Genomic DNA, 14,319 nt, shown 5'->3' on the forward strand with positions numbered 1-14,319 from the left:
TGTTAAATGAGGGGTATTTTTGTTCTTTAATCGAGTTTTTTGTTTTTTACCTAATCAAAATTGATTTTATGATTTTGGTCCTCGTGTTTTTTATCAGGTAAAAAACAAAAAAAAAATCGATAAAATAAAGAAAATGCTTCTCATTTAACATAATTCTTAACGGTTGTTAAAGGGTGGGACTGCATTCAAACGTTTTTTTTTTGTAAACCACGATGGTTATCTTAGAATCAGCTTAAACCGTACATTAAAAATATAAAAAGGTAACACTGATGTTGATATATGTGAATAAGAAATAGTAGATATCTTTCATTTAACAAGTAACGGTATGTCTAATTATAAAGTTATAACATATGAGTTCATATATAAGCAGACCTAAATGAAATGGTTGCCTATTGGGCTTGGGTGGGCCCGACATTTTAAAACTTAGTCCATGGCCCATCCAAAACCTGAAATTATACAAGTGGAAATGGTCAAAAGACAATCCCGACTCCCGGGTCGGGTCAAACCGAGATTTTCGTTTTGTAACCGGTCTCGATCCAAACTAAAAATACCCTGCTCGTTCTCCATGTACAAAGCTGGTCACAAAAACTGGTTCAAAAAAAAAAGTTGAACATATACAAATCTTGTTTGAAGATTTTTTTGAACAATATCTTATTGAAATATACTTTAAAATCTCTAATTGGGTCATTTAGACGCACTTTAAAAATATATTTTTATATATTTTTATATAAAAATGTTATAGATGTTTTTATAATTATGATTTTCTATATTTAGTATTGGAACACTTAAAAAGTCTTGAAAAATTTTAAAAAACTTGTAGAAATATTAAAAAGCTTGATATTAAATTTACAAAAACTTAATTTAAAAAAAAAAACTTGATCTATTTACACCCGGTCTCAATCCCGTGACCAGTCTTGGGCCGAGGCTTGAATTTTCATATAAAACGTAAACGGTCCCGGTTCCAGTCCTAAACCGGCCCCGGGGTGGAGCAGACCCAATTTGGCCATATACAAGTAACGTTGAATATTGCTTGCATCTATTAATACCTATTGTTCTAGAAATTATAAACTTTTTTCTACGGAATTAATATATATATATATATATATATATATATAAGGCTTTAAATGACGTGTGACGTGACATGACATGTTGACGATGTCTAGCCTTTAAGTCTTACAAGCTACGATGATGCCACAATGTTTTTCAAAACGTGCCCTAAGTCTTTTGAATAATAATGTAGAACAAATTGAAATCTTATATAAAATAATTAAACAAAAAAGAAAGAAGAATCACTGCTACCAGATATCTAGAGCCTATAAAAAATGACATCAAGGTGCAAAGAATTCGTGTTCGACTCTTCTTGTTCGGGGTTGAAAGTAAGTATTTACCTATTTAAACTTTTAGTTGTTAAATTCCGCTTTAATGTTTATTTAAGTGACACTTTTTGTCTTCGCAGTTTCAAAATTACAACGAGACTGTTGTGGTTTGTATAAACGTCATGATTGAGTCCCTCTTTTAACGGTCGTTAAAAGGTTTCGTTAAATGAGCAGTATTTTCATATTTTTATCGATTTTTTTGTCTTTTACCCAATCAAAAACACACAATCATAAAATGGATTTTGATTGGATAAAAGACAAACAATCAATAAAAGGACGAAAATGCATCTTACTTAACGGAATCTTCTAACTATCGTTAGAGGATGGGACTAGATCAGAACATTTTTGAAAATGACGATAACTATCTTATAATTTCAAAACTATAGGGACAAAAAATAATAATTTTTGACAAACTACAGGGACCAAATTTGACTCATTTAACAATTAACAGGATGTGATGGTCGAAAAGTCATTTTTATAAGACGTAATAAATAGGCTGGTTTAACACGTGGAAGAAGTCAAGACACTTGGAGGCCACACTACTCCACCTGTAATTTTCTATTTACTCACGTTTTTCATGCATCTATTAATTAATAAAAAAATATAATTTTTATAATACGTGTGATAAATCTAAATAAATATTATTATTAATTATTACAATTTTTCAATTAATTACCAATTAATAATTATTACGTCATAATATATTTTGAAAGTTATTTTTGGCTTGTTTTATTAATAAGTATAAAATTCCTAATTTTTTTAATTTGGTTCCATGATAGAGAGTGAAGATGAAAAAGAAACCCTTATTTAATAGTTGTTAAATGGTTTAATGTAAAATAATTAAGTGGTCAACAATGATTCATAGGCTCTCATAATATAGTGCGAAATAAAATATAACTTTTTAATAATTGTTTATAACGAAATTAGGACGTTTAAATCATTCAGAGAGTTTTAGAACCATTAAAAAGATAATTTTTTTTGCCAAACAAGATTCAAATTTTAATCATTCAGAGACCGGCTCTTAATGAAACTATTAAGAGGCAAACAAACAACCCCTAAGTCCAGTGTGAGTTAGGCTTTTCTGAGTCTGAAGTCTGGTCTGGACCATGTCTCAAAACCCGGATCTGGGTCGGAAAAACTCAAGCTGGAAAAGCTCGATTGTGTCGGGCTTTAAAAAGTTTAGGCCTTCTTTTTACTATTTAGAACAGGTTTAGAAGACTCGGGTCCAAACCCAAAAATACTGAGCTTTTTTTTTTAATCTCTAATGTAGTATTCTCAAATTTAAGAGAAAGAGAAGAAAGAAAAGCTTTAATTAGTATTCTTGGTGAAGAATAGAAGAAAGAAAACACGGTTTCATGTTGTTGAGCATGAAAAAAAGGAAAAAAAATACATTTTTTTTATAAATATATCTGTATTTATTTTACCATCAAATATAATTTATTTAATTACATTTATTAATCTGGATATCTAATTCGTTATTTCACTTATGTTTTTAAAAAAGTCAAATTTGTTGTTGGAAAAATAACGTAACCAAGAAAGATGAAAACGTGTTTTGAGTAGTCAAATAAAGAATAGCGAATGGTTTAACCCCAAATCAATTCAATGATAATCAACTCATTATTTTATGAACACTACTACATGCTTTCCTCTTTCTTCATCCTCCTCCTCACGATCCTTCCCATCTCCAATCTTCTTTTATATTCAATTCAATCCAATCCATTCCATTCCATTCCATTCCATTCATCTCTTTTTAACTCTCCAAATCACACATCAATTTATCTTCCCCTTTCCCCCATCTCCTTCCTCAATCCTCGCTCGTTTGTCCCCTCCCACCCGCGTATTTCTACCAATAACCATCAAGGGTGTTCTCAATTTTGTATTATTTCCACTTAAATTAGTTCTCAAAACCCTCTTTTTCTTAATCGAAAGCCAGTGTTACTGTATTCTTTCAAACAAATCTCAATTGGGTGTTTCTTGATTTTGTACAGTGTGTTGGTTTGCTAGTCGATTTGTAGCTTTTCATCCAAATTTTGGGGTTTATTTTTGAGATTATCAACTAGGGTTTAGTTTAATTTTGAGGTTTTTAAATTAGCTATACGTGAATCTGATTTGGGATTTAGAGTTTATTGAAGAAAGAATCATGGATCATGTTGTTGGTGGGAAGTTTAAGCTTGGAAGGAAAATTGGGAGTGGATCTTTTGGTGAACTTTATTTAGGTATTTATTTGATTTTTTTTTACTGTACTTGGTCATCATTGATTGAAGGCTTTCATATCTGAATTTGATTCTTAAATAGTTATTAAATCTTGTTGTTTGATGATATGCAGGTGTTAATATTCAAAGTGGGGAAGAAGTTGCTATTAAGCTGGTATTGACTTCAATTCTTGATCATTGTTTCTAAGATTATAATTCTTTTATTTGGTTTCTTGATACATTTGATCTTGAAACTAAGAGCATGTTCTTAATGGGTTTAATGAGACTCGCATCTTATTCAGTTAGCTATATATGATTGTTTGGTAGTGGCTTAAGGATATAGAAAGTAGCTTATCCAGAAGCTTGTAAGCTTCTGGAGGGGAGCTTTATGCAAAAAGCCAAGTGTTTTTCACCTACCCTTCCCAATGAAAAAAATGGTCCTTCCCTCTATGAAAAACCCTCTCAAACAAAAACCTTGTCAATCTATATAGACGGATTAATCCACACGGGCAACTTTATCCATACATGACTCACTGAAAAACCAACCAAATAATCCCCTAGATGGTATACAATGTTTCTGATTTTGGGATTAATTTTTCAAACACCAAGTACTTGAATTGAATCTTTTTTGTAGCGGATAAAGAGTGTTTCTTGTTAAAAACCCGAAGAAATTAGCAGTTTTGTGGAATTCTATGAACACATCACAGTACAATCCTTTGTTTTCCTTATGTATTTGGTTGCATTGTTGCAACAACTATGGTTTATTGCAATGAGAGGTGAAATCTTGATGGTTTGAAAAGTTAATCACTAGGTTTTTCCATTAGATATTCAAGATGAATCTCGTGATAGATATCCATGATGAATAATATGCATGATTATTCAGGGTTATTCATCATGAATAAATTATAATAAATGAAATAGGTGGTCCCTAGTTCTCAAAATATTTATGGTTCTCATTTGAAGCTGCCCTTATGTGTGTGTCTGTGTGTGTGTATAGAGAGAGAGAAAGGTTCAGGCAAAAACCCAAAAAAATGAAAAACTGAGGAACACCCTGTTAATTATTCATCTGGATGGTATGCACATGTGCGTACAAGTAATTGCAGTTATTTTTTGGTTTTTATGCACCTGCGCATGTTATGCATACCAGACAAATTGCTTAAAAATTACTTATATGCACATGTGCATACCATCCAGATGAATGGTTACTAGGTGTTCCTCAGTTTTTCATTTTTTTGGCGGTTTTCCTCAGAACCTGACCCTATATATATAAATATATCTAAATATACCAATGACCATGCCTGTTGAACGGTTTTTAACTTTTTAACTGCTTTGATGAGTTCCATCCCTCTTAAACCTTAATATCAAATCTAAATTAGTTTCTATGTTCTTATTATACTCTCCAGGAATCTGTCAAAACGAAGCATCCTCAACTTCATTATGAATCGAAAATATACGTGCTTCTCCAAGGAGGAAGTGAGTCCTGGTCTCTGTTTTTTTCTTCGGCATTTCAATTAGCTAAATGACGATTTTATCCTTAATAATTGAGGGAGTAATGAATTTCTCCATGTCATAATTAAGGGTATAATCGGAAAGTATAGTGTTTTCCGCGCGTTTTGGGAAGAATGATGTTCAATATCAAGCACAATTGTTCATAACAGTTGGTCATTCAGTTTTTATAAGGTCATACTTTCGTCTGATAATTTGTTTACATTATTAATGAAGCTGGAATACCGAACCTCAAGTGGTTTGGTGTCGAGACGGAGTATAATATCATGGTTATCGACCTTCTTGGACCGAGCCTCGAAGACCTTTTCAACTATTGTAGTAGAAAGTTCACCTTGAAAACGGTTCTAATGCTTGCAGATCAACTAGTAAGAAAGCTTATGGGAACTCAACTTCATTAAAGAACGTTCTTTGAAATCAAAACCTTTTCTCATTTCTACCAATTTTCCGCAGATAAACAGAGTCGAGTACATGCATGCGAGGGGTTTTCTTCACCGTGACATAAAGCCCGACAATTTCCTAATGGGTTTGGGCCGCAAAGCTAATCAGGTAGTTGTTCGATTTATTTAGCCTCTACATCACTTCCTTTTGCACTTTTTAGTGGCATGCGTATCTTTGTGGGTTCTTTTTACGACATTTGAAAAGTAGTCTCGTTATTGTGCTCTAAAACATTAAACATGCACTTCTTTTTAGCAAAGGGCCATTGCTTGGCGGTACCCGGGTTACCAGTAGAGCCCAGCCTCCCACTAGGTCAGAGGGTGGCTCATACCCGTTTTGCACAACTTTTTGCAAAATTGGTGGTAGTTTAAAACCTGTTTTCTTTTATTGCTAACCATTTTGTTTCAGAATTTTGATTAATTGGTTTATGTTAAATGGTAGTTAAATAATTGGATGTCAAAATCATAACTCGATTTTACTATAAGGTAGAAAAAACATATCAATATTGGAGCAACGGTATGTTAAATTTCATGGATCCAACTTCTGAGCTCGGTTATCATCTGATTGCCCTTGTCTTGGCAGGTTTACGTCATTGATTTTGGCCTCGCGAAAAAGTATAGAGATCTTCAAACTCATAAACACATACCATATAGGTAAATCCATCTTTCGAAAATTTATTACCTTTTTTTGTTAGTGTGTTCTGTATCTTATCTACTTTATGGCCAATTATGATCCCATGGAGCAAATTCTGGATCAATTAGGATTTTTGAAGTAAATATATAGGGCTAGATTCAGGGGAAACCCGCAAAAAAAATGAAAAACTGATGAACACCCTGTTAACCATTCATCTTTACGGTATGCACATGTGTATACAAGCAATTTGTAAGTAATTTGTTCGGCATGCACAAATGCATAACATGCACATGTGCATGGAAACCAACAAACAACTTCAATTACTTGTATGCAATATTAGATGCATGGTTACCAGGGTGTTCCTTAGCTTTTTCATTTCTTTGAGGGTTTTCCGTTGAACGTCCCCCCCCCCCCTTTCTATCTATCTATCTATCTATCTATATATATATATATATATATAGAGAGAGAGAGAGAGAGAGAGATATAGGGTTGGGTTCGGGTGAGAAGTGAAATTATGGTGAGAAGCATAAAAAGAGAGGGGGGGGGGGTTCATGGAACAGCCGAAAGTCCCATACTTTTGCAAAAAAAGAGGATCCGTGGTGCACGAGGGTCACCTCCTAAATGCTAATAGCTTATCTGGGTTATGTTTTTCTTGTACCGACTTCTATTTGTATGCTATTGCTTACACTTAACCATCTTTTCAAAACTTTATCTCCTCTAACTTTCTCGAGGTCTTTATGGAAACGACTGCTCTACTTTTTTGGGGTGGTGGTCAGGTCTTCCTACATCTTACCCACCCCGGACCCCCACCAATATAATTGGTTCATTTGGTTTGGTCTATGCTCAATCCCTGATTGCATTTATCTATGTTGGGTTTTTGCTTCATCTTTATCTTGTTTGTGTTTTATTTGTCGTCTTTTCGTGTCTATTTATACTCGATCGTAAGCATTTCGGATTGACGCTCAACTATGAACTTGTTTTGAAAAAATTTCAGGGAAAACAAGAATCTCACGGGCACCGCTCGCTATGCAAGTGTCAATACGCACCTTGGTGTTGGTGAGTTCTAAAAAAGGCATAAATTTTAGAAATGTGTAATTAATACACATTTTATCTAACCATATGACAATTTTACCGTTATTAACAAAATGAAGTTCTCCATCTCATATTAAGGGTAGAATATGAAAGTAGACACTTATTTTGGGATGGAGGGAGTACTTTTAATGAAGATTTTGTTAAAGATTTTGATGCATTTAGATACTTAAATCTATATATGATCATGCAGAACAAAGTAGACGGGATGATCTTGAATCTCTTGGTTACGTTCTTATGTATTTCCTAAGAGGAAGGTGAGCAGATGTGTTGTTTTTTTGCCAATCTTTCATCTTATTTTTTCGACCCCGTGATTGTCGTTTATCTCCCGTGCTCTAACCGAAATCCTACGTGTGTCCTAAGCCTTCCGTGGCAGGGACTGAAAGCAGGAAACAAGAAGCAGAAATACGACAAAATAAGCGAAAAGAAGATGTTTACTCCAATAGAGGTATTATATATACCCCTGTGTTCTTTGATCAATTAATCATATAAGTAAAACAGGAAGGATACACACACATATACATACATACATCATATATGTAATGTAGACACATGTATCTATGTACATACATTAAATGTATAGACGAAAGTTCAAATGAGAACCATAATTTTTTTGAGAACCTGGGAACCAACTATTTCACGTATTATTCATTATGAATAACCCCGAATAATCATGAATACCATGCATTTTCATTGTGAATATCTATCACGTCATTCATCGAATAAAACATGAATAGTTGGTTTTCATGTTCTCAAAATATTCACGGTTCTCATTTCAACCTCCCCTTAGATGCATATACATACATCTATATATGTAGCGCACCACATGTGTCTATGTACATACATAAATAAATATATGTGTGTGTATATATATATAGAGAGAGGGAGGTTCAGGGAAAAACCCCCAAAAAATGGAAACTGAAGAACATCTTGGTAACTGTTCATCTGGACGGTATGTACATATGCATACAAGTAATTGAAGTTGTTTCTTGGTGCACGTGTGCATGTTATGTAGATGTGTATACAAGACAAATTGCTTACAAATTACTTGTATGCACATGTGCATACCGTCCAAATGAACAGTTACCAGGGTGTTCCTCAATTTTTCTTTTTTGCGGTTTTCCCTGAACCTGACCCTATATATACATATATATACATATATATACATATATATATATATGTATGTGTGTGTGTGTAGGGGACGTTTCATTTACAAATCATCCAATTCTAACAAACCAATCTTAGCCGTCCATCTAGTCTAATAAATATATGATTTCATTTTATTTCCTAATCTAAAGCCATGATTTGAATGAACCTTATCGTCTTCCATATATATCTCAATCATAAAATTAATGAATCATGATCATTGTCCATAAATATCTCTATTGTTTCCCAATATAAGCATTGATTATGGTTTGTATAGTTTGTTAGAATTAAATGGTTTGTAAATGAAATCTCCCCTATATATGAATATATTGAAAAAGCTAAGTTCTTGCCGTTTATAGTTAATTAATTTCCTGATAATCGAGCAATTTGAATTTTACATCGATGGAATCTTGTTCAACAGGTGCTATGTAAATCATACCCATCGGAGTTTATATCGTATTTCCACTATTGTCGATCATTGAGATTCGAGGATAAACCTGACTATTCGTATTTGAAGAGGCTTTTCCGAGACCTATTTATCCGCGAAGGTCAAAACTCACAATCCAATTTAAACATTAACGTTTCATAGGAAACTATATTACAATCACTGAGCTTTTTTTTTCTGATTCTTCATCTCATGGAAATATCATAATCGCAGGATATCAATTCGACTATGTGTTCGATTGGACCATATTGAAGTACCCTCAAATTGGTGCCAGCTCCAGAGGACGAGTAAGTACAAATTGTTTACAATCCGATAGGGTCAGCTTCAGAGCAAAATCGCAAAAAAAATAAAAAACTGAGGAACGCTAGTTACCATTCATTTGCACTCTATGCACATGTGCATACAAGTAATTCATAAGTAATTTTTCCAGCATATGCACAGGTGCATAACATTCACACGTGCGTAGAAACCAGGAAACATCTTCAATTACTTGTATGCACATGTATATACCTTATAGATGAATGGTTATTAGGGTGTTCCTCAGTTTTTCATTTTTGGTTGGGTTTTCCTCTGAACCTCCGTCTACCACGATATACTCCCTCCATCCAAAATAATAAAGGCGCATAGTTTTAGAAATGTGTAATTAATACACTTTTTAATTAATTAAATGACAATTTTACCCTTAATAATTGAGGGAGTAAAGAAATTCTCCACCATTTAATTGAGGGTAGAATTGGAAAGTATATACACTTAATTTTGGAACGAGATAATTATTTTGGGATGGAGGGAGTATCTTTATAAGAACGTATACTTATTTCCTGCCATTTTTGGCAGCCGATTGGTGGGAGTGCAGGTGTAAACGCTGGAACGTCAGCCGAAAAGCCTGGAAGAACCTCAGGTATAGACCCTGTAAATGAAACACAAATACCATTTAGATACAATTTGTCGAATCGTACGTTGTTAAATGATTTTGAGGCAACGTTCACTTCATTTTTGATTTTTAGATACAAAGAGAAATCTTTGAAGCTATATTTAGCAAACTAGATGATAAGCTAGATGTTGGCTGATAAACTAGTCATGTTTGGTAAAAGCTAGCTGATAATGTAAAATGACTTCAAAAGGAAATAATAAGAACTTAATCGGAACAATGTAAGTGGCATAATTGAAAATAATCCCCCGGAGCCTAGTGGGTCACCAAAAAAAGTATTTGTAACATCCCATCACACATCTCCGTGCAACATGATTTTAAGTTAATTTGGAACTTATTGGGCCAGTCTGCTACTTTGGGTTTGTCATTCAGCACAACAAACAAATGGCAATTGATCTTAACCATACATGAGGTTGGTTGGTTGGTTTTTTATTAAATCCTATATGGATAAAGCCGTCTATGTGGATTAATCTGTCTGGATAGATTGGGAGGGTGTTTGTTCAGAAGGGGGTTTCATAGATGGAAGGAGCGTGTTTTTTAATGGGAGGGGTAGGTTTGGAAAAAACTCGTCTTACTGAATAAAGCTTCTCCTAAAAGCTTACTGAAGAAGCCACTTTCTATGTTATTAAGCCACTACAAAATAAGTTGTGAATCCCATTAGGCTCATTATTTGCTAACAAATAGGCCGTTTATGGAAAAACAACCAAACAGCCCCTTGTCCCTAGAATCACTAAACCTTCTAGAGTCTTCTAGATCCTTCCGTTGAGAATGCTTCTTTTGGCGATTCAGTAGGCACATATCGAGCGTTTTCACGGTGCCCGTGTGGTGTATCCGAACCAAAGGAGTTTCGGGTCTGAAACTAACGACCGCGACTTGCTTCTTTTTGTGCAGCTGGTCAAGATATCCGTGATAGAGTCTTGGGTGCAGTAGAAGTGTTTTCGAGAAGAAATTCTTCGAAAGATGTGGTAAACTTTATATCCTTAAAAGTTAAAACCCGAATCTGATTCTGTAACGAAGATCGTACTAACTCGAGCTTATAATTTCTTGATCCACAGCAACCCGATTCTGAAAAACTTCGATCATCTCGAAACGGGGATTCGTCAAAACGGGCTGCCATCGCTGGTGGCAGACCAACCTCCTCAGGTGAAGCAACCGAAGGCCGGTTAACCCGTCATGTCTCGAGCAGCGCTGGCCGCTTGTCGACCACTCATCGAGTCCAACCTGGGTATGACACCAAACTGTCGGGTTTTTCTCGTACCGCAAAGGGCGGCGGCCATGACGATGCGCTCCGGAGCTTAGAGTTTCTCTCGATCAGGAAGTGAAAAAACCTCCATTTTATTCAAGTAATTTTAGCTCTTGCAAAAATGGATATCGTGGTTTCTACGCTCACTCGACCCAGCCGAACCCGAAACACGAGTCTCGTGTCACCGGAATGTATTACTACCATGACATGTGGGGCATCTTGAATAAGCGAAAAGGGTATTACCCGTTGTAAATTTCGTTGTCGGTTTTGCACTTTTCGAGCATGATTTTAAATGAAACTTCATAAAAATCTTTCGTGTTCTTCGTGTTATATCGGTATTAATGACACTCTGTATAAAGGAAAATTTAGTAACATCATTGGTTTTTATCTGTTCTAAGGTTTCGATAGATCTTCTATCCGGTTTACATTTATCTGTAGTGAAATGTAAACGTTGCTCGTTACTTATCATAGGGAAGATTTAGTATTCGATAATCGACGTTTTGATCAGGCTACCGTCCAATCGGCTCGTCGCAATAGAAAAGGTTCTAAATTGACGTGCGTGCAATAGAAAAGGTTCTAAATTGACGTGCGTTTTCTTAAGTTAGGCGTCGTCTATAAAAACGCTTACTCAAGTAAGTGAACACTAAGTCACATTACCTTACGGGATGAATATGGTAAGAACCAAGAATCTTACTCGGTAAGAACGAGACAAGAACCAAGAGTCTTACCCGGTAAGTGAGGGTGACAACCCTTACCACGGTAAGCGCTTATCAGGTAAATTGTTGTATACGATACCGTTTTTGTGGACTAAAATCTTACCCAGTAAGTAGATGATAATGTTAAATTTTACCGGTAAACGCTTACGATAGTGTCATTACATGTGGTATTACAGTTTACAAATTTATCACCTTTTAGCTGTTTTTTTATTAACCTAGATATTTAACCCGCTATGTTAATTATTTCTTTTTTTTATAACATTGAAAAAGAAACTACTTTTTGCCAAAAAAAAAAAAAAAAAAAAAAAATCTTGAGAATCTCTAACAGCTTCTCCAAACAGAGAAAACATGGTTTTTAGAGTCTTTTACGCTCTAACAACTTTTAGAAAAACTTTTCCAATGAAATAAAGAGAAAAATAGAGGAAAAAGTCATTTATTATATTATTAAATATTTCAATACTATAATTATTTTTGAAATCTAAAAAATAAGAAACTGTTGAAGTCTTACTGTAATTTTATTGGAGATTTTGAATTTTTTTTCATTTTAGAGTAATTGTGAGGGAGTGCTTGTTTAGAGGTATTAAGCAATAATTAATGAAAATAAAAATAAAAGAAACTGTTTGATTTTCTATAATATAATGAGCTCATTCCTATAGAAGCCCAATATTTCATTTCTGGTTAAATTGGGGGAACTGAAAATTCATTCACATTTTCATTCTCAGTCATTTTCATTTCCCAGTATTAGCCAAACAGACCTGAATAACTTTTGTAGATGGTTAGATGCTCTTTTATGACCGTAGTTTTTACAATTAATATATATATATATATATATTAATTATTTTGTGCTTTTGCTAAAAAAAATTCGTTGTTTTCTGATATGGTTTAAAAATGTAAGTTAAATTTATTGAATAAAAAATTGATAATAGTTTTCAGATGTCAGCAACGAAAAAAATGTTGATCCCAATACCTTTTGATACACATGAAACATGATATCATGAAAAATTTCCTTATATGGAGAATATAACATTTATTTTATAATTATCTATGGAATATAATCTGTAAGCAATTAACCAATGGCGTATTTATCGTTACACGTTTATCATCCATTGCTTGGAACTGTTCCAATGACATTTTCGCCATCGGGTATCAGCACAACCATCTCCTAATACAACAGTAGGTTATAAAAACCTCTAAATTCACGATTTTTGAATCAATAAACATGATAATTAACTATGGACATGTGCTTCTTGTGATATATCAGTTAAAGCGTAACTGGAGAATATTTTGACAGCTAATAAAATCCAAAATTTGAATATGTAATCTTTTTAGTTTCATATGATCCTACATGATATCTTCTCATAAAGTTAAACTTTTAAAGATCGACCATACAACTGGCACTTGTAATACTGAACCCCGTCACCACTCTATCCCTACCCCCCTCATGCCCCACACTTCACCCTACCAACAAATTTTTGTATATGATTCTCCCCCCTCATGCCCCACCCCCCACCCTACCAACAAATTTTTGTATATAAAGAAAACCACTTAACCAAGGTTCACATTATCAAACACATTAGGGATGGAAGGTAACCAAGAAATTGCATGTTTCATTTGCAACAAAATTTGCAAAAACTCTCACATGTTGATCCATCATTTGGATCTACATTTGAGTGTTGCAGCCAATCGAGCCAGACAGGCAAACAATGCGCCACCTCGACCAGCGATTCTCTTCACTGATCCGTTGCAGCTCAGGATGGCTCCACCCTCTCAGCCGTTACAGTCGATTCAGCTCCCACCGGCTCCACAAACCAACCAAGCCGCGATTCGCAATGAGCGGGGAGAAAATGGAGTTTCAACAACTCTCACTTTGAGACCACCTTCTGGCTGAGCATTTCTGTGTTCCAGTCATAAATTTGTTGTGTTTTATCAGAGTCGTCTGGTGTAAGTTCTATTAGAGTCAGCTTTCTTTTTCAGTCGTATGTCTTGAAGTTATTGCTTGGAAAATGTGTTCTATTTATCATTTTATGTCAAACTCCGGACGATTTCAATGAAAAAAATATGGTTGTCCAGTGACCGAGTATTGCTTATTTGTTCTATAAAAGATATCAAAATAACACCTGTAAAAAAACACAATATAAACGATGAATTAAATTAATTCCCAAATATTACGATAATTTATAAACAAAAAACTTCCACCACGAATTAAATTTATTTGTGCATATCAGAGATTTTGTACGTTGATTATGTATTTCGCATGATCTAAGGGGATGTTTGGATGCAGTACATAATTGGTTATTGTAATTTGAAGTTGAAATAACTTATTCTTTACAGTTGTACAGTGTGACAAATCTGATTACGAAGTTTTGGTTTTTTTAATATTAAAAAATAATCAAATCTTGAGAAACATTTAATAAACTGCTACGACATTATTGATATTTGAAGGTAAATATAGAATTATCTGATTATCCATAACACCAGTGATCGAAATTTTATTTTTATTCTTCGACAATAACAAATTTTGATCTATTTAGAGTTTTTATGAACATAAATAAAAGATAATTTTGTTTTTATTTTCTCTACATGTTTTAGAAATGGAAAAATTGTATGAAA

The 14,319-nt window shown here is 34.0% G+C and overlaps 1 protein-coding gene across 1 annotated transcript; it reads left to right on the plus strand.

Annotated features, from left to right (window-relative positions):
• Window positions 1-3,106: 3,106 nt before the first annotated feature.
• LOC112518206 (casein kinase 1-like protein 10) lies at window positions 3,107-11,377 on the plus strand. The gene is made up of 14 exons (XM_025125820.1): window positions 3,107-3,592; window positions 3,703-3,743; window positions 4,972-5,041; window positions 5,291-5,439; window positions 5,525-5,620; window positions 6,092-6,162; window positions 7,137-7,198; window positions 7,425-7,488; window positions 7,595-7,679; window positions 8,799-8,925; window positions 9,036-9,109; window positions 9,657-9,720; window positions 10,642-10,715; window positions 10,806-11,377. The coding sequence occupies exons 1-14, from the start codon at window positions 3,517-3,519 to the stop codon at window positions 11,070-11,072; spliced, it is 1,320 nt and encodes a 439-aa protein (XP_024981588.1). The 5' UTR covers window positions 3,107-3,516; the 3' UTR covers window positions 11,073-11,377.
• Window positions 11,378-14,319: the final 2,942 nt, after the last annotated feature.

Source organism: Cynara cardunculus, assembly GCF_001531365.2.
Source record: "Cynara cardunculus var. scolymus isolate 2C chromosome LG 9, CcrdV1, whole genome shotgun sequence".
Lineage (NCBI taxonomy): Eukaryota > Viridiplantae > Streptophyta > Magnoliopsida > Asterales > Asteraceae > Cynara > Cynara cardunculus.